The following is a 24,492-nucleotide window of genomic DNA, read 5'->3' as shown; positions in this document are numbered from 1 at the left end:
GCTGTCTGGATTATCATTTTGCAATTGTAAGAAAAAAAAAGCGGTTCAAATCGATATATGTACCGCGAACTTAATTTCTTCTTTTTTCCTAGTGAAAAGAAACTATTCTAGATATAATTCATGTCGTTACAGGCATTATTCCTTTGTGAAATTCTCGCCGCCTTTTTATTTTCCCCGCCTGGAAATCGATGATGAATGTTATCCCCATCAATGGGAATTACATCCATCCTCATTTTCTCCCTTGACTTTTATCTCACTAAACAGATCAACCCGTAACTACCTGATCTTGTTGTGTCTGGTCGAGTTACGTAGGACTGTGAGGAAGAAAATGGCGGGTTAGGAGAAGGAGGCTATGTTCAAGTAGACTGCACGATCTCAGTGACGGTGCCTGCTTCCCGCACAGCGTTCGCAACACGCGTCGCAAGGTCGTCGGCTTCAGATCGGCTTGCAGCCTCTGCATAGACACGAACTGCATCCTCAGTTCCACTTGCGCGTGCGAAGCTTCGTCCTTTGTTATAGCGGGATTGCAGAGCGTCAATTTTGGCTTGAAGTCCGGGGGGCGACTCCAGCTTGCGCTCGGCATCGTATGCTTTGAATATCGAACGATCCGCAACTTCAACGCGCACGAGACGAGAAGGCAAGTCTGTGTACGTGCCAAGCCATTCCTTGGGGGTCCATCCCTTGTGCGCAAGGATGGCCTCGACGAGCAGCATGTCTGAGATGGCGTCGCCAACAGCTTGGTTGATCAGATCTGTGAGAGCATTCAGACACTCCAGTGCATGCTGCTGGGCAGGAGACTGAGGTTCGGTGCTCTTAATAATCTTCAGAGCGTTCTCGGAGAAGGTAACGGTGCCGTGACCATTGGCTTCGAAATACACTCCGACATCAAAACGCAAAGCAGCATGATGAAGGTGCTTGACTCCAGTCTTAGTGCAAACAACCGGAAGCTTGAGTACCTTCTCAATGTAATCAGTGCTAGAACCGTTTGCATAAGCCGTCTGGATGACACCGATCTTCAGCTTCTGTGCGATTCCGGCACTGCGGGCCAGATCACCAATGAAAGAAGCGGCCAGGGTTGCAATACGGTCTCCATCCAAAAGTCTGAAGACGCCGCCCTCATCTATGAAGTAGTAGACCAGGCGATCGGCGTCGCCATCCAGAGAGGCGCAACGATCAAGCACCGCTGCCTTGGATGATGGCGGAGCACGTTGCTTCGTCTTGACGAAATCCGCACCACACTGAATGGCATTGGTCAGCTTGGTCAGGTCCTCGCTCTGGCAACTACGAAGCTTACCTCGAAGTTCAGGCTGTCAGGGTTAATGACGTTGTCGTTGACGACTTTGATTTCAACGCCTCCCTGGTCCGGAGGTGGGAGATATTTGATAAGCTCTCGCAGCTTCGGCCCACCAACACCATTGGCGCAGTCGACGGTAAGAGATCCCTGAACTTTTGCACCCTTCATGACCCTCTTGAAAGCTTCTGCAAGTTTCTCATAATACCCTTGCTCAGTGGGTTCACCGTATTCGTACTGTGTACCCAAAGTGTTTTTGCAGCGAACAATGTAATGAAGTTGTGGAGTCGTCAAGTACTTAAAGTCGAGAAATTCCACCTCCGTCGCAGTAAGCGCAACATTCAGAATACCGACGAGGCGAGAGCCAGACGCACGAGTGTCCCGTGCAAAGACCACACGAGCGGGATTGGCCATGTTGATATCAATTTCCTTGATCAACTCGTCGTAGACATCTGCAATGTTTTCAAGCGGAGCGTTTGCGAGTCTCGTAGCATATGCCTCCCATTCAGCCTGAGACAAGAGTTAAGAACTGAACCCGGTAGTGAGGAATCCTTTTCGAGCCTTACTTCCAGCATTTCACCCTATGATTTTTTTTATGCGTCAGCATTCCTTGTGGCAGGCGCTTGGGGACGCAACATCACCAACCATAGGATCGACCAGCTTGACTCCATTGTCATCCGCTGGGTTGTGACTGGCAGTAACCATAACACCGATCCATTGTCCATTGAGCTTTCTCGAACGAAGACCAGCGAGAAGGCCTACAGCGAAGACAACGGTATTGAGAAGGTCACTATTCTCGGAAGCGGGATCCAAGTCAGGAACGATGAGCGCGGGGCACAATGCGCGGGGAGGTCTCTTCGTTTGGTGGACTGGAGATACTCACGCTTTCATGCGAAACTATTAGGAAACAAATCAGTTGCCCTGCACTTTGACAATCAAATATCAAAGGCATCACTTACCCCTGCGGTGCCATATTCGAAAACTTTTCCTTCAGGCTTCACATATTTCAGAGCGGCTTCCGAGATAGCCTTACGAATCTCTGGGGACGCCATTGCGGCGCGAATCTAGGTGATGTGAGGAGTTCTGGCCTGACAGGAATTGAGGACAGACGGGCAACGACGGTATATAGAAGGAAATGGAGGGAATCACAGAAAGTAAAAAAGAAGCAAGCGGGCGTGGAATGATGTGGAAGGAAACGTTGAGCTGCAACAACAGCTCTGTCTCTGGGCAGTGCATCCGGCGGTCAACACATATTGGCGGGGTCAACCAGGAGTGGCAGCGTGGCCCGCAACCTTGACCGCTCCACTTGGCTGCCACGTTCGCTCAAGCTTTCATTCAAGCTTTCGTCCCTGTTCCAGGGGCAAATATTTGTGAATCTAACTGGCACAGGCGCCCTCCCGACGCTGCTATCGGAGATTGGTCTTCTATTGCGGCAGAAAATCACCGTAAAATCATCAAGACACAGATGACATTTGAATGGCTATTGTAGAATCCTCTACGCTCAATATAGTATACATATCATCAACCGTAGATCTAATAATACCTTAGTATAGAAATGGACGCTCAGAAACAGTGGCAGAGGTCAAGCTTTCAATCTTTCCGCTGTGATATCGTCCTCTGCATCTTTGATGAGGAACCTAGCCACGGATGCTGCAGTCAGTTGAAGTCCAAATCAAGAAGCTTCACAAAAGACTCACGAGTACCACCACGCCGTAGGCACAACTGTCCCGAGATGCCAAAGACTGTGTGCATCAATCAGTCGCCACCACGGAGGAAAATCCAACAGCTCAAGACTCATTGCCAGCATGACCCAGGCGACGATCATCCCAGGCCAGGCAGTCCACGATTGGAAGTACTTCGTGTATCTAGCTACGCTGAACCAGGTCCAGAGCAGATTTTGAATGATGCCCACGACGACGTTGGCAACCATGTTGTAGGTATAGTCCCACGACCAGAAGCTGAGGTAGGAGACATGGGCGACATATAGACCGATACAGAGCGTCGTCCAGAAACGGCGGAGAGTCGGTTTGTACCGTGGATTCTGTCGGTCAAGCCGGAAGATCCGGATGACTGCCAGAAAGAGACCGTAGAGGACACTCGCACCAGCTGCAAAATAATCCAGTTTCTCGGTCAAAGGGAAATCTCTCGTGTGGAACAACATGCTAAAAGTCCAGCTTGCCAACCCGCAATATCCAAAACCCACGTAGTACTTCCGCAGAGGATATGAGGCTGGAATGGACTCCCGAATCTTCGCAAGGCCATGATAATGAGCAAGGAAGTTGAGAAACGAGAAGAGAACGGAGAACACCTCCTGTATGCCGAGGACCCTGTAGAACGGCCACTTTCCATGGAATTGGACTACGGGGGCGAGCATAGGAGGGTCACGGGAGACCCTGCGGTCGGTGATAACATGCTGGCAGGTATAGTCGCATTCGGCCGGGCAAGTCCAGAACAGGAGGCGGAGATGAATTGCTACCAAACAAGGGGATAAGCCACTGACTGTACTTGTACTTCAATAGGGGAATTTCAACTTACGTAGAACAGAGTCGCCGTCCTGGCAGTTCTCGGCCACGCAAACCTTGTAATTGTCAGCCTTTCTCCCTGGGAATGAATTCGGGGTAATCGATTACCTTAACGCATTCTTTGAAGTCAGGTAGTCTATCTCCCAGAGAAGCCAATGACTCTCCAATAAAGAATGCAAAGGTTAATAGTATAAGAAAACTGGACAATCTTGAAATGCCCCTAGATGCAAACATCGTGACCCTGTTGCCATACAGCAAGTTGTGTTAAGGAACAGTCGAGGAGCATGCTTGCTAGGCGGAGTAGACCGGCAATATTAATACGGAGTACAGTCTGCGAACGATCCAGACCTGCACACCGACTTGGTAACTTACCTGAATTTGATGTCAGGAATAAGGTCTCCTGACAGAATCTACATTTCTTGCCATCTCAAAATGTGACTTTAAATACTAAGTTAATTTTGACTATGTTATTCACCCATAACATGGCTTCGATGCTGAGCCTTATCATCAACCTCTATTATTTCTAATTTGGAGCCATCTTAACATTGTCTTAAAGCATCCCAGCCTAGTAAAACTTGGACAATCAGTAAAAGCAGCACAACGAACTAGCTAAATGCCACAAACGCTGTCAGGGTCCCTGTGATACAGCCTGTTGACACTGTGGGGGACCGGGTAAATCACGTGATACTCTTACCTGATTGGTGCTAGTGGCTAAAATGCCCAAGTGGGCTGGCGCTAGAGCTATCAGATTTCTAATGAAATAAAAAAAGTCGCTTAGACAGATCAAAGAACTTTTCTGCTTTTGGAAGCATTCACTCTCTTGGTTAAAAAAGAACCGAGATACACTGAGATTCACTTTTCAGAAACTACTTCCTGCATTCATTTAGTATCCTGCCTCTACCTTCTTGGTTTCTAAATTCTGAGGGTGATCGCCATGAACGGAACTGCGAACAAACCTGCGGGACAAACTCCATCCGCATGGATCTCCAGCAGCGCTGACCGAATGGTGGGAGCGGACCACGCAGAAGTCCGCTACTTTACCAGGTATGTCTAGAATTTGAATACTCATTTTTTTCCTATCGATACTAATGCGTGTTCGTAATAGTTATGATCATCATGGTAATATCTACAGGCTCCAGTTGTGATGAGAAGTCTGCTAACAGGTGGAATCTGAACCCGTGCAGGCATTCATGAAGAAATGCTTGTAAGTTGAATGAGATTTGAAAATCGGTTTAATATACTTGCTGATCGGGGTTTTCTTCTCTAGAAAGATGATGTCCGGACCAAGTCTTACCGCGATGCTATCTACCAGAACAAACACCTTTTTAAAGACAAGATCGTTCTAGACGTTGGGTGTGGGACGGGCATTCTCAGCATGTACGCATCACTACCGAATTGTGGTAGGATATAGCAGCATAGCTGACCATTCTTGGTGGGTAGGTTCGCTGTTCGGGCTGGTGCGAAGCATGTCATCGGTGTGGACATGTCTTCGATTATTGAAAAGGCTCGTGAGATTGTCGCAGTCAATGGCATGTCCGACAAGATCACCCTCATTCAAGGAAAGATGGAAGAAGTCACCCTTCCCTTTCCAAAAGTGGACATCATCGTCTCGGAATGGATGGGATACTTCCTCCTCTACGAGAGTATGTTGGACACCGTGCTTTATGCGCGCGACAGATACTTGGCTCCCGGTGGCAAGATCTTTCCTGACAAGGCGACCATTTACTTGGCTGCAATCGAGGATGGGGAGTACAAGGAGGACAAGATTGGCTGTGTGTAACCCTAAACTCAACTCATTGTCTGGTCAGGAGCTAAATAATTTAGTCTGGGATAACGTGTACGGGTTCGATTACAGTCCCATGAAGGAGGTGGCTCTCACCGAACCTCTTGTGGACACTGTCGAGATGAAGGCGCTGGTCACCGACCCTTGCCCGGTCCTCACACTCGACCTTTACACCGTCACCCCGGCCGATCTCTCCTTCAAGGTCCCATTCTCGCTTCCATGCAAGCGGAGTGACTTCATCCATGCCATCATCGCGTGGTTCGATATTCAGTTCACGGCTTGCCACAAGCCAATTAGCTTCTCGACGGGGCCCCATGCCAAATACACCCACTGGAAGCAGACGGTCTTCTATCTGCGCGACGTCCTCACTGTCGAAGAAGAAGAAGTCGTGAGCGGTTTCCTTGAGAATAAACCAAATGCGAAGAACAAGCGCGACCTTGACATCAAGATCTCCTACGTCTTTGAGACTCTGGATGAGACTCGCTTCTCCCAGGGTAGCAGCGAGTACAAGATGTAAGACGTTTGGCCGCTCCTTCTAGTCACGCTGCTGCTGACTCTTTTAGGTGCTAATCTATTTTTCCTGTTTGTGGCGGTTCCCTTGCTCGTCATTACTGGGCATGCATGCATCGGGCCTTTGCTCCGTTGTGATGAGCAAACTACCATGACACAGGCCAAATCACTTGGGCAGGTTTCACAGTGGCCACGGGGTGCTGTTCTTGTTCTTGTTCTTTTTTTTTCTTTCCATTTTCGTATTCATTTTCTTGGGCGTTCTGGAAGGTGAGGAAAGGCATTATGAGGCGCAATGTCTATTCGTTGAGAGATGACTTGAAGAGATGATGACATGGAAGCTCCTCGACATTTTAAGTTGATACCCCGAGTCGACGCTGAATATAATCAACTCTAAATCTTGCATCATAACTCATAATTTCAGTGCATAAGTTGAAGCTTTGATGACGCGGTTTTCCGGGACTGGAATTTGCCGTATGGTCTGATCAGATAATCAGATAATTCCTGAGAAATGGGCCGCGGCCCACATCGTTTCACGAAACTGCCTCGGTTTTGCGTTACCGAGCCCCGCTGGAACTACATACATTAGGCGTACGGGGCAGTACCTGAGTAAGCTTGTCAGGCTAGACACTATAATATTAAGTGATCGACAACTCAAGCTCCTTCTTTTCGCCCGCTTCTTCATTTCGATTTTGTACTCAGCACAGTCCATGAAAAGTTCTTGACCCGGTTCAACCATTGTATCATTCTGTCTACCTTAGGTCATCAAATAGCAACATCTCATAATGTCCGGACCTGGAGCTGGCTTCGAGTATCCGCCACAGGAAATATCTTGGCTCAAACGGGATGTCCTGCTCTTTGCGAATAGCATTGGATGCACAGCCGATGAATTGCATTTTCTTTATGTTCGCTTTTTCTATTTCTTTACGCAACTCTCAAGGACTCGCATTGACTGGGGACTATAGGAAAATCATCCAAATTTCGCCGTTTTCCCAACCTATCCGACCGTTCTTCGTAAGCAAGAATCGCTCTTATTCATCTCACGGACCTCATCCTCTAATATTCTATTCCAATAGCATTCAAGCTCACCGACCAAGAAGTTATTGACTTCTATGCACGACAAAAGTCCAATCCTATTCCTGGCGTACCCGAATTCGACTCTCGTCGCGTAGTCGACGGACAACGCAAAATCACATTCTTCAAGCCCCTTCCCACCAGTAGTGCGGGCAGGAAATTCGAGCTTCGAAGTAAGGTCATTGGTGTTTATGACAAGGGGAAGGCTGGCTCTGTTGTCGATACAGAGCAATCCATCGTGGACAAGGAAACCGGGGAGGTCTACTCCAAAGCAACGGGGAGCAGTTTCTTCGTCGGGCAAGGAAATTGGGGCGGACCGAAAGGTAAACCCCGGATCTGCATATTTAGTGAACTCTGTGATCATTCGAGTTTACTGAGCGAGATCATCTCTTCGATAGGACCAAGCACCGTCAACTATCCCCCTCCAGAAGGCAAGGCTCCTGATGCTGTCTTTTCTGTCCAAACGGGCCCCGAAACTGCTCATCTGTACCGGTACGACCGTTTCTTCCTCGAAGTACTTGGCTGGCACTGACCTTTCTGTCAACAGTCTAAATGGCGACTATAACCCCCTCCACGCAACTCCAGAGCCTGGACAGAAGATGGGCTTCGGAGGTATTATCATTCACGGACTGTTCAGCTGGAACAGCACTGCGCATGGAATTTTGAAGGAGCTCGGTGGCAGCGATCCTCAAAACCTGAGAGAGTTCCAGGCACGTTTCTCTGCCCCAGTGAGGCCTGGTGATAAACTCACTACAGAGGTCTGGAGGATGGGCACCTTCCAAGATGGCTTCGAAGAAGTCCGGTTTGTAACCAAGAATGACAAGGGCAAGGTTGTGTTGAGCAATGGTCGCGCCCTTATCAAGGTCGTTGGAAGGAAGAGCAAGCTGTGATTGCTTTGATCCTATATCAGAGAACAGTTTGGAGGTGAATCAGGAAATTCTGGAGCATTACATCCACTCGCGTTCTCTGCTCATACCGCGCTCTATCATATCACTGAGTTCAATCACATATCGAAGACACTTTGAGAAGATGCAGTTGCTGTAAGGTCATATATTTGTCATTCCTTTTTTTTTTTCTTGTTGGTGGCTTTGTATTTCATAACCAATTCTCGAGACAATCGAAACGATTCAAGCCAGCCATCATCAGCAAGATGGAGACTTTCTGATCAACAGCATTCTGTATATCAACGTCACCCCGAACGTTGCTCGCTAAATAACGAGACTTGCCAAAGATCTATAAGAAGGAACTCATTTTTGCATAAACTAGAATAAGGATCCTTAAGACAGTGCTTATTAGTAAATATGTTGTAGACGTGAGGGTCGAATGTCCAGACACGTGATCAAGGATATCTTATCTACCTATATCCGAGGAACCACGCGTGTTGTGTTGATTGCATCCACTGTCAGATGTCTCCGACGCCCAATGGTTCTTACAGCGTTAGAATGAACAGAATGATCCGGCCATCCGCATTTTATCTCCGGAATTATGTTTCGTAAGGCCCATGAGCATCCGCTGTTCAGTAATACTGTTACTAAAATATAACGTGACTCCAGCGAATCGAGAGCACTCCTATCTTCAACTACAAAGCGGTATTGCACTTTAGTACGTGGTACCCTGTTTTTTCCTCAGTTATTTGGTTCATAAGTCATCTACTGTCCAGCATGGCATTTTCAGAGTAAATTATCTCATGCTAACTCTGCCAGAGACCGAAATGTCTGGCTGGGATTTCAACACGCCATCCATCACAACGTGCGGATCCCCAGAGCCATCATCGTATGGTGTCGGCAGCTCTTTGTAGAGCAAACTCTTCAATGGCTGTACCTCAAAAGGAAAGACCCTGGAAGAATCATTTGGATACAATTGACAAGGTTCTGCTGGACGCCGAGCCTATTGGGCAGTTGGAATAGTAAGGACCTTCCATTCCTTGTTTCGAGCAACTTCTGTCTAACTGTATGAAATTAGCCCGTCTTTTTGGCTCAGGTTTGTGCTCCACTTCTGCATGTAAGGCCACGGAAGATGGGTAATAACGAGCATAATCTGCTGGCAGAGACAACTGTCAATGTTCTGAATGCATCCATCCGGACACAAGGCAGCGAATCGTCGACACATTCTCGGTAAGTACCTCAATCCGTGATCTCTTGCATGTATAACTAACTGATTCTCCGTGTCAGATACCTCCAGATGTCACAGCGCACAACATCAGCTATGGATCGGATACTGTCGGCATACATTGTAGGTGCGGACCACCGGTCAATGAATCGGGCACTAATTTTCTTTCCCAATTCAGGGTCAGATGGGCATGCCGGCGTCTATCCGTACAGTTGGCTATCGGCTCACCGGTTCGGGACTCGACCGCCTAAAGGGGGAAAGCAGTATCTGCGTTTCAGGTGAGCTGTCCAGTCCCTGGAAAGAAAGAGCTTTGGTCTCAGAAGCGTCTCTCGGCAGGGATTTCGAATCGGTTAAGCCAGGCAGTGAATCTCTTCCGACAGTCTCGTATGAAAACGTCATGGAAAAGGAAGAGAGTGTCCTAGAGTGGTTGGAGCAAATTGTAAGTCAGGTTGATTTATCTTCTGATGGTTACTTGGGTGCTCATAATGTTGTTAGTATAAATGGGGCTTCTGCTTAGTTAAGGGCGTGCCTGTCGAACCTGAGTCTACCCAAGCATTACTGGAGAGGATTTCATTTATCAGAAATACACACTATGGTACGAAAACCGGCAGTCTCTGCAATTTGCGCCTTGTCATGATTAACAACTTCCAGGAGGATTCTGGGATTTCACGTCCGACCTTACTTTCAAGGACACCGCATACACATCGGAGGCGCTGGGTGCCCATACCGATAACACGTATTTCACGGACCCGGCGAGGCTTCAGTTGTTTCACCTTCTGTCACACACTCATGGCGAAGGCGGCGCCACATTGTTGGTTGATGGCTTTAAGGCAGCCCAGGTGATTCTGGAAGAGAGTCCAGACAACTGCAAGGTCTTAATAAAGTGTCCGCAGCCATTCCATTCAAGCGGTAATGAACACGTCTGCATCCAGCCTAGGAGACCTACTCCGGTCCTCGCACGACATCGACAAACAAGGATGCTCTACCAGATTCGATGGAATAACTATGACCGTGCCGCGAAGGTAGACTGGGCAAGTTACCGCCAGCAGGCCTGGTATACCGCTGCCAGACATTGGAATGAAATCATTCGGCGCCCTGAAATGGAACTTTGGTTACAACTTGAACCAGGGACTGCTCTTAGTATGTCCATTACACCAAATCCCCGCCCCTCCTACCTTCTTGTTTTCGCTACTTCTGATGAAACAAATGCTAACCTCGGATTCTAGTCTTCGACAACTGGCGAATGCTTCATGGTCGCTCAGCGTTCGCTGGGAAACGGAGGATGTGTGGTGGCTACAGTACGGATTTCCCCTCGCCTTTGCTTTTTTACTTGACTTCGTTCATTTTCCTTCAGGACCGAATACTTTCTCTTTTTCGGCCGGCCGTTAACTGACAACGTTGCTGCAGTTAACAATGATGATTTCGTATCTCGGTATCGACTCCTCAAACTCGGCCGTCAGAATGCTCTGAACCAGATTGGGACTGTGCCCGATCCCATTGATGTTTGAGACGGATGAATGCGATGCTGTAATATAACTTGATGGACGCGACCGAGTTACCGATCACTGTTAAAGTAGTCTCTTTTGTTCTAACCCACTAGAAAGCAAATGTGCATACTATAGCTTTTGTAAAGACTGATTCATTTGTTTGTTCAGACTTAGACTGATGTAAGCCATAACTCAAGCGGTGGAATCTGATACTATCACGTGACTGAAAAGGCAGAGCAGCTTGCGTTGGCTTGGCTGGAGCCCAGAGCTCGGCCGGCGGTAACTTGGTCCTGTCTGTCCCCAGTTTCGCCGCAACGACATCGATCTCCCCCTCTTCACGTCATCTCACCTTATAATTCGATTCTTACCATTACTTCAGACCTGTCTACAAATTTCGCCTCCTCACCATGTCTACCCTTGAAGACCTCGATGATCTCGAGCGCGAAGACCAGCAAAAGAAGCAACAACAGGGCGACGGGGACGGCAAGAAGCCCGACCGAGATGGCGATGCCGATATGAAAGATGCAGATGCGGAGAAGAAGAAAGATGAAGAGGATGACTTGCTGGATGAAGAGATCCTTCGGTCAAGCACAAGAGACATCATCAAGCGACGGCGCATGCTGGAAAACGAGCTACGAATCATGAAGAGCGAGTTCCAGCGGTTGACGCACGAGCAGAACACGATGAAGGAGAAGGTCAAGGATAATCAGGAGAAGATCGAAAACAACAGGTACTGCTGATCCCATCTTTGTGTGTCCCGAGCCTGTCAAAGTCTTCACCTTGGCTGCGGGGATTGCTGATTAATACTAACATGACGGTGCGGCAGACAACTACCATACCTCGTCGGTAACGTCGTTGAGCTGTTAGACCTTGACGTCGAGGCAGAGGCAGCTGAAGAAGGCGCCAATATCGACCTCGACGCCACTCGCGTTGGGAAATCCGCCGTCATCAAGACCTCTACCCGACAGACCATCTTCCTGCCCCTCATCGGTCTGGTTGACCACGAGAAGCTTAAACCCGGCGATCTCATCGGTGTGAATAAGGACTCCTATCTTGTTCTGGATACCCTCCCTGCCGAGTATGACAGCCGTGTGAAGGCGATGGAAGTGGATGAGAAGCCGACAGAGAAGTACACCGATGTTGGAGGCTTGAGTAAGCAGATTGAAGAGCTTGTGGAGGCCGTAGTATGGCCGATGCAGGAAGCTGAGAAATTCAAGAAGATTGGTATTAAAGCGCCGAAAGGTTTGTTTTCTCTCTTCTACAAATGGTTCCCCTATGAGGTTTTGACACATCGATCCTTTAGGCGCTTTGATGTACGGCCCCCCTGGTACTGGCAAGACTCTTCTTGCCCGTGCCTGTGCTGCCCAGACAAATGCCACCTTCCTCAAACTCGCCGGTCCCCAGCTCGTGCAGATGTTTATCGGTGATGGAGCGAAACTGGTCCGGGACTGCTTTGCGCTGGCCAAGGAGAAGGCGCCATCCATTATCTTCATTGACGAGTTAGACGCCGTGGGCACGAAACGATTCGACTCGGAGAAATCCGGCGACCGCGAGGTCCAACGGACCATGTTGGAGCTTCTCAACCAGCTCGATGGGTTCGCGTCGGACGACCGCGTCAAGGTGCTCGCGGCCACAAACCGTATCGATGTCCTCGACCCGGCCCTGCTCCGTTCCGGCCGTCTGGATCGGAAGATCGAGTTCCCTCTCCCGAACGAGGAGGCGCGGGCACAGATCCTGCAGATCCACTCGCGCAAGATGACCGTCGACGACACCGTCAACTGGGCGGAACTGGCGCGCAGCACGGACGAATTCGGTGGTGCCATGCTCAAGGCCGTCTGTGTCGAGGCCGGAATGATCGCCCTGCGCAAGGGCATGAACAAGGTCGGACACGAACACTACGTCGACGCCATCGCCGAGGTGCAGGCTAAGAAGAAGGACACGAACATGGGTATCTATGTGTGATTGATTGAATTCTACGCGATAAATTTTCTTCCGGGTTTCGCTGCATGTACTCTTACGCGATCAGTCGATCGATTGATTAGTCAATGCTAGAGAGAGAAGAGAACACATCTCGTTTGAAAGACAAGAAGAGATATATCTCATCAATGATGCATGCATCTAAATAAATGTTATAGTTGGTTATATGGCCCTCGTACTTGAAATAATGAGTAATGAGTTACTATCCGTACTTTTCTCGCGGGGAGATAATGATAAAATAATCTGGTATCCCATTCCGATGATTGTGATGATAGAGATAATAGGTATCGATCTCAATATACATACAAAAAAGACAAGAAACGAAAGAAGAAAGAAAAGAAAACAGAAAGAAAGAAACAAAAGAAAAAGAAAAGAAAGAGGGAAAAAAAAACAAGGTTTCTGTATATGAATAAAGTCACTCACTAGCCCTGTTTCCCTGTGCAGTGCGCTTTTGCGAAAACAATTCCCTGACTGACAACACAATAATCCAGTCCAGTAATTAGTGTACAGTACATTGCAGAGGACAAGCGAAAAGAAGGAAAAAAAGGAGAATTATGAGTACCAGCCTGTTAATCCACCCTGTTATTTGTTCACGGGAATGAAAAACCGCATCGAAGCCTGTGGAAGAACGACAAGAAAAGTACCCTCGAATCCCAACGATATATGTACATGTCCTTTGCGCCAAATGAGAAAGAAAGGAAGAAAGAAAGAAAAAGAAAAAGAAAACTTGAGCATCGCCGAATAAGTGTACAGGTAAACAGAAAGAGAGGAAAAAAGAATGTACTGCCATGAAGATTCCATATGTCCATAAACGCCGACCGCCGTGGGTTGAAAATCCCATTCGCAAGCCTCATGCAACCAGAAGAAAAGAATAAGTGCTAACAAGAAAACCAATCATGGATATATGCTGCATGCATAGCCCGGAAAGACTGAATCAAAGTTAGACTGACAAGTAGCGTCTAGAAGAACTGCTTCGGTTCAATAATCTCGACACTTCCTTGGCGTTCACGCTCAACGTGAAACCACCATTCTTTGCCGCCCTTATGTGCCTGGTTCCAAGAGCCATTGCAAATGTCTCGAGCCCAGGGAGGTAAAGGGGAAGAAGAGAACGTCATCGGAGTTGGAGGGCTCGTCGGAGTCACTGGAGAGGCGGTGCTCGCAGAACGCCCTCCAAAGCCGCTCCATCCAGCAAACCGCGAGATGGATGCCGGCGATAGGGGTTGGTCCTCCATGCTAAAACTGCTTCCGGTACGGTGGAAGTTTCCTGGCCCCATTCCAGCTGCGTATGAGAGCGCCTGGCTTGAAGCCAACAAGTGTTTCCACCCCATTAACCCACCATCCGCGTCGTGTCCGGGAAGATCAGGACGGAGGACGAACCGGGGTATTGAGACATCTTTCGAGCTGGTCGACGTGCCTACTCTCCCCATGATAGCCGGCATTCTGAACTCGTACATCTTGACAGGACCATCCGAGTCCCGGGACGGGTTAGATTCCCGGGCCACATCCGCGGGAACCGGTTCACCAAACACGTCCACGTCCATTTCCGACTCCTCATCAGACGAGCTCTCCAGCGCGTTGTCTGGTACATACGAGTCCGAGTAATCCGTGATGACCACTTTCATTCCAGTTTCGGTGTCCTTCGCTGCCATATCGATGAACGTTTGGGCCCGAATGCGAGCAGACGTCAGGTTGTTTCCGCTAGGCAGCGCCAAGGGCCTTGTGCTGACAGATCCATGGGAACTTCTCGGTAGGCTGTATCTGTCTGTCGGGATCAAGGCTTGGCCGTTGGGGATGGGCCGACAAACGGACTGCAACACGCCAGGGGGATCGATGTCCGATGGCGCTCGAAGCTGTCCTAGGCGCGGAAATCCGGCATTCAGGATGCTTTGGGCCAGATGAAAGTTGGGCGTGTTGCTGGGCTTGTGTGGCATGACAAAGGGTGCCGAGTCAAGTTTGCTGAGTGCATTGGCGGAATCCGGGCCAGCCACATCCCAATGTAAATACCTTAGGCTGGACGAGGCCAGGATCGGTTGGAAAACCATACTCTCTGGCGGCAGCGTGGGACAGGTATTCGGCTGAACGATTCTGAACCGCTCCAGATGCCTCAGAGAGGCGAGGATCTTGGAGATCACGAGAAGGGACTTGATGTTCTGCTCGATGAGGGTCAAAGATTTGAGGCCCTGAGCTTCTTGGCGCGAGACATATTGGGCCAGACCGGTATCAGTGACCCCACGTAGATTCTCCAGGCGCAGCGACTCCAGGGGCGGAAGGAAGAGGAGGGTCCGATCCGTAAATGCGTCCGAATCGAAGGACGAGACACACAAATGCCGCAGAGAAGGCAGACGGTTGAACATCCGGAGAAAAATGCCATGCTCCAATACACCGTTCATGTTGAGGGAGTGAAGCATCAGGGTTTCGAGGTTTGCCCACCCCGCATGGTAGTTCAGGAATTCAAACACCTGGTTTTGCTCGAGAGTCCGGGGTGAAGACCTAGTGCGAGGACGGTCTGCTGCCGTCTCTGCTGTCTCTCCGATGATCCACTTGTGCTCCTTGAGCTTCTTTCGCGTCGACAAGGCGTAGATGAGGCGGTCGAACTCATGGTGGTAGGAAAGATCAAACCCCACCAACCGTTCGAGGTTGGGGCACACCATGACGACGGAGGCCACCAGGTCGCGGTACTCCTCCCATTGTGGATTTGGTCTGCCACCTATCACCGGAGGCATTTCCATCTCGGGAACCCGGAGTTCGAGTACGAGGTTGGCCAGCAGCTTCCGTTCTCGCAAGGTCCGCCGCAAGAGCTTCAAGCGGCTGCCTCTTCTGATGCGGTACTTTTTCAGCTGCGCTGGGGAATCATTTCCAAGGATGTGGATTCGGTTGTAACTGGAGGTCATCACTTCTCAGAAACCTGATCTCATGGCAGACTGCACATTTTGGGGGGTAGCAGGTACTTACAGTTTACTCCTGACGGCCTTTTCCCAAGCCCGGCTTGTCAGGGCCAATGAGTGCAAATCTCGTTGGAAACATGTCACACAGCCCGACTGATATGCTCCCTCATGTAACGACTGGAGTTGGGTCAAAATGCACTCGTACACTTTGGACGGCAACCGCTTGATGGCCGGTTCCGGTTCCGGCTCCGGCTCCGGCTCCGTAGGCTTTAGAGGCGGGCTAGGATTGTTGAAGAATCGGTAAGAGAATTTGGGAGAGGTAGGAGAGTAGATGGTCGGTGCGGTGAAGGTGCTATAGTTGCTCGAATATGATGAGACTGACGCGCTTCTCGACGAAGCGGTTTCTATCGACACGGCGTAGGGTTTCTTGTAGTCGGAGCCCACGACATGGCTTTGATGGGGGATCGCCTCGTAGGCGATTGGGGACCGTTCAGGCCGGGTGGTGACGACACTCATGACGATGTTCGGTGGTCGTTCATCTGCCAGAAGATAGAAGGCTAACCGTTATTAAGTAAGAAAGAGAAAAAAGAGCGAGCGAGCGACAGCAAAATTTCAAATAGGAATTACAGGACCAAAGAAACCAGAACGAGGGACTCAGGAGGAGATATCCTGTGGAGAAGCAAAGACCGTGTGAGGAGGAATTGAGAGTGAAAGACGTACGGAGTACAGATATGATGGTGGAGGAGATGACAGTGGTCAGTTAGTCCACTTTCACGTCTGGCGCTATCATGGCCATAGTCGAACGACTAACGTTTCTCACTCTGTCATCTAATTTAGCCCTCCGTGCTCCTCTGCTTTCGCGAGGCGTCAGGAACATGCATGCAAGGCTAAGGAGGGATGAGGCGCCTCAAGAACAGACGATCTCCCCACAGGGGATGACGATCTGAACTAGGACAGAGCAACCATGCTGTGGAGAGGAGAGCGGAGAACTCGTGCTGCTAGCCATCCATGGGCTATGACACCATCAGCGTAAGCCCCAAGGGGTTAGCGAGTCCGTTGCAGTAGCACAGATCAGTGGTCAGTGGTCAGGACTCCGTACTCAGCAGAGGCCACCTGGTGGTCGGCAGACGGCAACCATCCCATGCGTGCATGCCGTTCGTCTCCGTCTCCTCGTGCTCCTGTGAACTCCTAAAAAAAAAAGGAAGGAGCGAATCCCGAGGACAAGCATGATGACGTCCAGGGTCAACCATCAGACCGGTTCTTGCCCTTGTTCTTCGTTGCCCCATCCTTCAATTCTTATTTTTTTTCCTCTTTTTTGTCTTTATTTTTTCTCACGTAATCTCCATGAAGAAGCTTCAAGCCATGCATGCAGGCACCGAGGAGAAAGGAGCAGTTCCCTCCTTTAGTGGCCCTCGAGCAACGACGGTGCAGCAGCGAAGGAAACACCGGCAGAACGCGAGCGGAGCACTGGCAACCGCATCCGGTATGGCGCGGCGGGACATCAAGTGGGTCAGCCGTCAGGGACACTGGAGCTAGCCCGTTTTGGACGTGTTCGCAGGCCCGGGCCCCTTTTTTTGTTGACATCGAGGTATCCCTTCTCCGAGCCTCGAGTCTTTTCCGACCCTTCCAGGAGTCCATCCTTGCCGCCACGATGGATTCCAAAATAAGAATAAAAAAAGCATATCATACGAAGGAGACGCACTCGGGGTCTGATAACAGGTTGGATTTGTCCAGTTTGATAGAGCTTTAAGTTTGTGGACCTCTGTATGGAGTATTGTTGAATGCTCTTCCTATTCTGACTTTGGAGAATTGAATTCCCCACAGCGAGAATTGGACTTCTATCGCAGAGAAGACGTTCAAACTCGTGCATAGTAGTGATATTTCTACAGAGTACGCAGGAGTCCGTGCTCCATCCTGAACGGCAAGGATTAATTTCTTACCTGTCCCTGCTACTGCATATAACTCGAACAGATGGCAACAGGCAATATCTCCTGAATCGGCTCAGTCGGATCATCCGCTTCATTTTATCAATGCCAATTATCCCATGAAATACAGCGTATGGAAGAGTTCCACCGGGTTCGACACAAATTTCAGCTCACCTTTCGAATGTGCCGTGTTTGCTCCTGACAGTCTGCTACTCCGGACCCAAAACCATGGGAGGAGACGGTACCGGGTGGACCGTAGATATCGACGAGGGATTTTAATCCTGTGAATCAATCAATCAATCACTCAATCAATTCGACTCGAGCTGCTGACGAGGACACCAGGAGATGAATAATCAAGAGGAGCGCAATAGTTATTATCAGACAAATCAGATAGCTGCAGCCTATGTTTCCTGGCTGGAGATGAGATCGCGCTTGTGTGAGTCTTCAACCTTGGTGGATTGGATTGTGTCCCTGACCGCCTTGCTGCAAGCCACGCAATGGCGGGGCTGCGACTTACTTATTTTCTCTAGCCCCCAGCTGCCCCCTTGTGCCATCAACCTATCAACCAGAACCTACCTGGTACCAGGTAACCGATACTACCTAGGTACCTAGCAGGTAGGTACCTAACAACTGGGTCCGGGTCCGACAGGGAACTGTTCTTCAGGTCATCTCAATCGGCCCGATCTCGGATTCTGATAGGAGAGGTTTGCGTTAAAAAATAATAATAGGCACCTATCACTGAGCCTCATGAGGATATTCTGTCCAGAATATTATTGGTTGATGGATTGACGTTGCAGTCAGGGCACACGACTCGTGATTCGGGGCGTTTTTCGTTCGCTGCATGCAATTGCGATCGCCCCGTGGCCTCGTGCACATCACCGGAAGAGACTAGATAGCGTTGTTCTTGGCGCAAGAAGAAACGTCGGACTCGGAATAATTGTGGGCTTTCTTGTCCACGCTCCACCGTCGTGACCTCGTATAACTACGTCATTCTCAATAATGAATTGTTGTCTGGACTTCTGAATAAAATAATAATGCTGGATTGGAACTCAAACTCAGCACATTCTAGAGTGTCGACCCGGGACCAGGGCATAGGTCCGTAAAGTATGACGAATGCTTCTGCAGATAAATATTTGATATCGGTGCATACAAGCACTCCCATATCCATGCAGTCACCATTTATCGATGATGAGCTTGGGCTGCTGTTAACGACCTTACTTGAAAGTCAAGTGAGGGACATGACAGTATCAACACAATATCTACTTCAAGGCTGACAAGATCATTTCAAACAATTCGGCATTTCCACCGTTGCTTCTTTCTTTTTTCCTGTCAATTGTCCTGTACTATATCTAGCGATGCATCCGCATCTGCATGTGATTTTGCAGGATATGAAGTACAGAGAGAAAAAGAAAAAAAATAAACAGGACGAGTATCAGAAGCTCGCCTTCTCGGTTGATTAGTCCGCTTCGTCAATCAAATAAACAACAGCGACAATCCCAGATTTGCAATAAAAGACGGAACCGGTGGAAAGTCATGAGATCGCAATTCCAGAGGAATCACATCATGTCATTCCTTGTGCGCAACGGTTGGTAAGTTGGAAGTCTCCCGCACGCGGGTTTGAAAGAGAAATACACGAAGAAAATTGCATGGAAGTCTGTCTGCCGCAAAGATATGATGATTTCGGTACGGTGCGACGCAAGGAATGCTTCGGCCGAGTCTCAGAGATAATATACCACATGCACAAGAGAAATCCAATTGGAAACCGGGAGATAAGCGAGAAAGGGGGAAATATCAGACCCTGGTAACCAGCAGGAATCTCACATCAAGATGACAGGCAAACTCCCTCCACGAGGTCTCGGAAAGAGAACCCTACCGAGAATGATAATGAAAACAAGATAAGGGGTGAACTTTTGTTTCTCCTCATGCGCAAACACAAGAAGGCAAAAAGAGAACAGGGGGGGAAAACCTTTCAACCCAGGGAAATGATCATAAAGACGCTTGTATGATAATGAAAATGGAAACATCTGCTAACGTTCATTCAAGATTCATCCTCCCCACCTCAAAGAATGCACAACAACCGAGTATATGCAAGAAGAAGGACTCCTCATGACCGTGCAAAAGAAAAGAAAAGTGAAATCAAATGTCAAAATTATTGAACACACCGCCCTCACCATCTCCGGTCCTGATCACACCGCTCATGCGATGATCCGTGGAATCAATAGATCGTTGAGATCGATGATGCCAAGACTCATCATCCTTCATGTCTTCATCCATGCGGTCAACTGGGATATTGTCCTTGAGGTGATGTTCCATAGAGCTCTCATTAACGAAGGTGAATCCCTTGAAGTTGGCCTGCATGCCAGGCGACAGGGGCGTCGAGGCTGGCATCGCCCCATTTGCCAATGCAGCTGCACGGTCATTCAGAGAAGCCGAGTGTTCCAGAGCCGTGGTGAACTCCGGGTCGAAATTCGATGTGTCGGTTTCCGACTTCAGCTTTGGCTTGAAAGGGGGAATGACTTCTTTACGGGCCAATGCTTCCCAATCGATGTCATGGAAGAATGGATGCGCCATGAGTTCCCTCGCATCATCCTTGGCACCGAGCCGATGCTTCGGGTTTCGGTTGAGCAACCCTTTGACAAAATTCCGTCCCTCAGTACTGAGGGCATCTCGGGGAAACCGGACTTTGCCAAAGGCGATGTTCTTGTACATCTGTTGCGTGTCCTCGGCGTAAAATGGACTCCAGCCACAACACATCTCGAAGACGAGAACACCGAGAGACCAGAAATCCACCATCTTCGTATATCCTTGCTCATCCAGGAGAACCTCGGGTGCGAGATACTCGGTGGTGCCGCAGAACGTGTTGGTCGTGTCGTTCTTGGTAAGATTGGCTTTTGACAAGCCAAAGTCACACAGAGCAATATGGCCATTAGCATCCAGCAAGATATTTTCTGGCTTGAGATCGCGATAGACGATGTCATGATCATGGAGATGCTGCAGTGCAAGGATCAGTTCTGCAATGTAAAACTTGGCTCGCGCCTCTTCAAAGCGGCCCTCCTTCTGCAAATGCCAGAAAAGCTCGCCACCCGACATGTAGTCTGTGACCAGATAGAGATCCGTTGGTGTCTGGAAGGAAAATTTGAGCCCGACGATGAAGGGAGAAGCTGACATAGCGGTTCGGACAAGAATATTCCGCTCTCCCAAAGTATGGGCGACCTCTTTCTTCTGGATGATAACCTTCTTCGACAGGACCTTCATCGCGTAGATACGCTGCGTGTCCTTCTTCTTTACCTGATAAACTTGGCCGAATGTGCCCTTGCCTATGAGCTTAAGAATCTGGAAATCGTTTGGCCCAACTGTCTTCTTTTCGGTCTTTTCAAAGTGTATCTCAAGGTGGATCTCTCCAGACACTTGGTTGTCCCCAGCTCCTCGGGCCATCAGAGGGAACCAGCCCTCCAGATGAGACTTGTCTTCTTTCAGATTGAGACTCAACCGGACATGGCCTAGGAAAGCCTCATGGTTGTAACGGTCGTAAACAGAGACATCAATCTCGGACTGGTCGCCAAGAACATCACTACCAACCAAGTTAGCAGGCCTTCCGTATCTTGTTTAGGGCGAAGATGCGCGTACAAGACCGCTTCGTGGTTCCACTGGGGATCCGTGACCGGGACCTTGCCCTTTGGATCGTGACTGTCCAGTTGACTGTTGTGACTACTCTGTCGGCTCTTCATAGGTATGGCCATGGGCCTTCCGGAGTCACTATCAGACCACTCCTTTTGGCTTTTCTTGCTTTCAAGTGTCCGGTCCCCGCTTTGCGCGCCCTTGGAAATGTACTCGTTCCACTCGAACACGCAAACTACATAGGGATCGATGCTAGGCCGCAAACTCCTGGCTTGGGATATTCTCACAGAGAGCTTCCCTTTCAATGGCGCAACCGCAGGACCTTCCTGCCCTCCCTGGGACTGCGTTGGGAATGCCTCATTGAGTTTCCCTGTTAATTCTTCTGACTGGCCGCTAGTATTGTTAGGATGTCGATTCGATGAACCGGACGAACCGGAGGTCGAGCCACCCGGCTGCTTCTCCGATTGTGCGTTCTCATTCGACATGGCCCGTGGAGTGAGCGGCGGCGTGTTCTTTAGACGCGACGCATTGGCGTTCTCAGTTAGCTTGGCAAGATTTTCAGAAGACTTGGAAACATGGTGAGGCTTTTCATGATCCAACAGGGGTGCCGCTTGTGGAGATGGAATTCCTGACGCATCAGGAAGGGATGGATTGGAAAAGTGAGAAGCAAGGACTGGGTTGTCTGAGACGCTGGAAACTGGATGTGATGTAGGACGTCGTGAGGAATGAGATGAGGATGTATTTCCTGACGACGACGAAGAAGAAGAGAGATAGTTCTTCAACGCAGAAAAGACAGACACCATCGTCTTTTCTGCACCGGAAGGGGCACTAGTTTCCATCTCCTCTGCCTCCTTCTGGGACAGTGAACAAGCAGAAGAGTAAGGGGGAGTAGGTAGAGAGCTGTGATTCAAAGTCTCCAGCGATTCCTCTGTTTCTGGCTTCTCACTGCCTCCGGCAACCTGCCGGACACTATCCACCGCGGCAGGAGTTATGGAGGTGGACGACCGTGCTTTGTAGGAACTCAGCGGGAAACCAGAGGGGCCACCAACCTGAGAGAAGTAGTGCATTATCGAGGGGAGACGCTTGTCTGCCGGATCTGGCTGCGGAGTAGCCATCCCAGTTGGAGTCGAGCCATTGGAACCAATGTGATCTTGGTTCTCATCCTCCTGCGCACCCGTGCTGCTCATTTGTCAGCTCTGACCAAGTTAACAAAATCACCAAACATGATTTGGACGGCGAGCTCGACGAGGAGGTAAGATTAGTAACTGCACGCGACAGAGGGCCCAAGTCTCAGAGTAACATCTGAGCATCGAATGACGGACTTCATTCAGGTCAATGTGGAGCACAGATATCAGAAGATCTCTGGCCTCAAAGTTCCCCGATGACACGCCATCCAGAATCCTTGGGGAAGAAGCCACAAGAGGAAGAAAAGTCCACATTGAGAAAAAGTCCAGAGACAGATGTCGCCACGACTTGGTTGGCTCTCATCATCATCACGACAAATAAGGCAAAGGGTAAATCAGAGAAAAGGAGAAAAGAAAAGTTTTTCCTCAGATCATTTCCAAGGGGAAAAGGACTTTCAGCAGCCAGAGTACCACGATCAAGGTGAAACCCGGCATTGTCACGTTGTGAAGAAGCGTGCAATGACATGGGAAGCAGGACTCACTTCTGGAGCATGGACTGCCTCATCAGGTCCGCATCTGCATGCGGGTTGACTCCACCTGGTGCAGCCATGGGTGCTTTCCCATCCGACAAATATTCCTCCAACAGCTCCTAGCGTCGATGCGAACCCCCTTTTCAGACCAGCGGTTTAGATGATTGAACGGCAGAGGGCGAAATAAAGTATGAGAGTTGGCGATGGTGGTGGCTGGAGGTGAAGCGGAGAAACGAGATCGACTTGTACCCACGCCGGTAATGATGACCTAGAGGATGCGGGATGATCGCAGCGCTGGACACGCCTGAAAAGGTCGGGTGCGGGTCTGGCCCTCAAGCAGAACGGGGATGCGCCGGGGGACGGGGAACGGCACGAGGAGACGAGAGATGCTGTCGGGACGGGTGGAAGCACAAAGGTGCTTGGATAAGATGCTGGGATCAGGTTGGGCAGACGGAAGCTTGGGGGTTGGAGGTAGGAATAGGATAGCAGCAGCGACGGTGGTAATTGTGGTAGTAGTGGTGGTCTGCGGTTTGGGGAGCCTAACGGACCCGAACAAGCCTAAGCCTAGCGTGGCTGCGAGAATAATGTTATTAGAGAGGTTCGGGAGATCGCACCACAACTGGAGTCCGGGACTGATCCCGGCTGAGGATTGTCAATCCTCGGACAGCCCCGGTCGGATGGAGAGGCGCAAGAATAGCCGAAACAGACGAAAGAGCCGCTGAGCAAAAGCACGAGCGTAATATTTTCTGGGGAAAAAAAAATTAAGAATAAAAAAGAAAGGGGAAGAGAGAAGAGAAAAACGTGGCCGGCAAGGATTTGTGTTGGGCGAAGAGGCAAAGTGGGCGAAGAGGGACAGATCGCTCCGGCAAACAGTAATAATCATTCATGTCAGCGAGAAGAGGCAAAACCTGCGGGCTAGTGGAGATGACGATGGAGCCTTTGACGGGGCGCAGTCCAGTCCGATGTTTTCCACTGGCGCACTACAGCCAGGATACGAGTTGAGCATGAGGTATTACTCCGTACTGTACGGAGTATTCAGCGTTTACGGAGTACGGAGTACACTGAGGGGAAATGGGACTGGTCTAACCCAGCATGTTGAGGAAGAGAAGACCGTACAAAGTCAACCAGGTAGCCTCACATTATAGTAATTACCGCTTAGCAGCATTACAAGACCAGCTTCTCGCCCCGTCGCCACCACTGCTACTCTGCGGGCCATTCTTGCGGTGTTAGGCAGATCTTCCGCCTATCGTTTTGCTTAACTACGGTACCGAGAGTTGGAGGTATTTCAGATGCTGTGAGGTGGGGTTGTTCGGCATCCTCATTGACAGGAATGAGCCGTACCTATCTTTTACAGGATCTTTTCTTTGTAGCAAAAGAGCTGCAGTCCAGCTACAGTCCTCCAGGAGACTAAAGCAATGTCACTTTAAGCTGTCCGTTTACCCCAGAGGCCAACAAATCTGGTGACACGTCCCTATGATTTTCGCATCATCAGATCCTCAAACGCCTGCAGTTAGGACCATCATGGAAGGACTCGATCCCTGCCTCCAGGGTTCTCGGCAAGATAAAAAAAGAAAAACCAGAATGAATTGCTTTCATGGGATCCTGGTCAGGATCAGCTGCAGGTGATCCCAGTCGCATATTGTTTACCGCTCATTCAGCC

The 24,492-nt window shown here is 49.6% G+C and overlaps 8 protein-coding genes across 8 annotated transcripts; 4 read left to right on the top strand and 4 right to left on the bottom strand.

Annotated features, from left to right (window-relative positions):
• Positions 1 to 356: 356 nt before the first annotated feature.
• Positions 357 to 2,343, bottom strand: VTN77DRAFT_188 (uncharacterized protein; the record flags this gene model as incomplete). The annotated part of the gene is made up of 6 exons (XM_069417659.1): positions 357 to 1,238; positions 1,295 to 1,801; positions 1,858 to 1,872; positions 1,937 to 2,081; positions 2,175 to 2,188; positions 2,251 to 2,343. 6 exons carry the CDS (start codon positions 2,341 to 2,343, stop codon positions 357 to 359), a joined length of 1,656 nt encoding a protein of 551 aa, XP_069282551.1.
• Positions 2,344 to 2,873: 530 nt separating this feature from the next.
• VTN77DRAFT_187 (uncharacterized protein) lies at positions 2,874 to 4,047 on the bottom strand (the record flags this gene model as incomplete). The annotated part of the gene is made up of 4 exons (XM_069417648.1): positions 2,874 to 2,928; positions 2,989 to 3,763; positions 3,827 to 3,869; positions 3,922 to 4,047. 4 exons carry the CDS (start codon positions 4,045 to 4,047, stop codon positions 2,874 to 2,876), a joined length of 999 nt encoding a protein of 332 aa, XP_069282550.1.
• A 769-nt stretch (positions 4,048 to 4,816) lies between these two features.
• Positions 4,817 to 6,166, top strand: VTN77DRAFT_186 (uncharacterized protein; the record flags this gene model as incomplete). Its single annotated transcript, XM_069417637.1, has 7 exons — positions 4,817 to 4,857; positions 4,919 to 4,932; positions 4,998 to 5,017; positions 5,081 to 5,190; positions 5,254 to 5,585; positions 5,638 to 6,109; positions 6,160 to 6,166. The coding sequence occupies 7 exons, from the start codon at positions 4,817 to 4,819 to the stop codon at positions 6,164 to 6,166; spliced, it is 996 nt and encodes a 331-aa protein (XP_069282549.1).
• Positions 6,167 to 6,888: 722 nt separating this feature from the next.
• VTN77DRAFT_185 (uncharacterized protein) lies at positions 6,889 to 8,067 on the top strand (the record flags this gene model as incomplete). The annotated part of the gene is made up of 5 exons (XM_069417626.1): positions 6,889 to 7,008; positions 7,069 to 7,117; positions 7,180 to 7,500; positions 7,576 to 7,669; positions 7,725 to 8,067. 5 exons carry the CDS (start codon positions 6,889 to 6,891, stop codon positions 8,065 to 8,067), a joined length of 927 nt encoding a protein of 308 aa, XP_069282548.1.
• A 552-nt stretch (positions 8,068 to 8,619) lies between these two features.
• On the top strand, positions 8,620 to 10,794 carry VTN77DRAFT_184 (uncharacterized protein; the record flags this gene model as incomplete). The annotated part of the gene is made up of 12 exons (XM_069417615.1): positions 8,620 to 8,669; positions 8,731 to 8,779; positions 8,881 to 9,083; positions 9,140 to 9,157; positions 9,225 to 9,291; positions 9,349 to 9,409; positions 9,465 to 9,564; positions 9,623 to 9,725; positions 9,782 to 9,881; positions 9,938 to 10,426; positions 10,513 to 10,584; positions 10,694 to 10,794. The coding sequence occupies 12 exons, from the start codon at positions 8,620 to 8,622 to the stop codon at positions 10,792 to 10,794; spliced, it is 1,413 nt and encodes a 470-aa protein (XP_069282547.1).
• A 386-nt stretch (positions 10,795 to 11,180) lies between these two features.
• Positions 11,181 to 12,735, top strand: VTN77DRAFT_183 (uncharacterized protein; the record flags this gene model as incomplete). Its single annotated transcript, XM_069417604.1, has 3 exons — positions 11,181 to 11,503; positions 11,600 to 12,015; positions 12,077 to 12,735. The coding sequence occupies 3 exons, from the start codon at positions 11,181 to 11,183 to the stop codon at positions 12,733 to 12,735; spliced, it is 1,398 nt and encodes a 465-aa protein (XP_069282546.1).
• A 974-nt stretch (positions 12,736 to 13,709) lies between these two features.
• On the bottom strand, positions 13,710 to 16,151 carry VTN77DRAFT_182 (uncharacterized protein; the record flags this gene model as incomplete). Its single annotated transcript, XM_069417593.1, has 2 exons — positions 13,710 to 15,630; positions 15,703 to 16,151. The coding sequence occupies 2 exons, from the start codon at positions 16,149 to 16,151 to the stop codon at positions 13,710 to 13,712; spliced, it is 2,370 nt and encodes a 789-aa protein (XP_069282545.1).
• Positions 16,152 to 19,696: 3,545 nt separating this feature from the next.
• Positions 19,697 to 22,912, bottom strand: VTN77DRAFT_181 (uncharacterized protein; the record flags this gene model as incomplete). Its single annotated transcript, XM_069417582.1, has 4 exons — positions 19,697 to 21,131; positions 21,188 to 21,690; positions 22,228 to 22,357; positions 22,845 to 22,912. The coding sequence occupies 4 exons, from the start codon at positions 22,910 to 22,912 to the stop codon at positions 19,697 to 19,699; spliced, it is 2,136 nt and encodes a 711-aa protein (XP_069282544.1).
• Positions 22,913 to 24,492: the final 1,580 nt, after the last annotated feature.

This window comes from Rasamsonia byssochlamydoides (genome assembly GCF_041956645.1).
Source record: "Rasamsonia byssochlamydoides strain NRRL 3658 unplaced genomic scaffold VTN77scaffold_1, whole genome shotgun sequence".
NCBI lineage: Eukaryota > Fungi > Ascomycota > Eurotiomycetes > Eurotiales > Trichocomaceae > Rasamsonia > Rasamsonia byssochlamydoides.
Note: the sequence above shows the minus strand (reverse complement) of the source record. Positions and strands in the feature narration are given on the sequence as shown.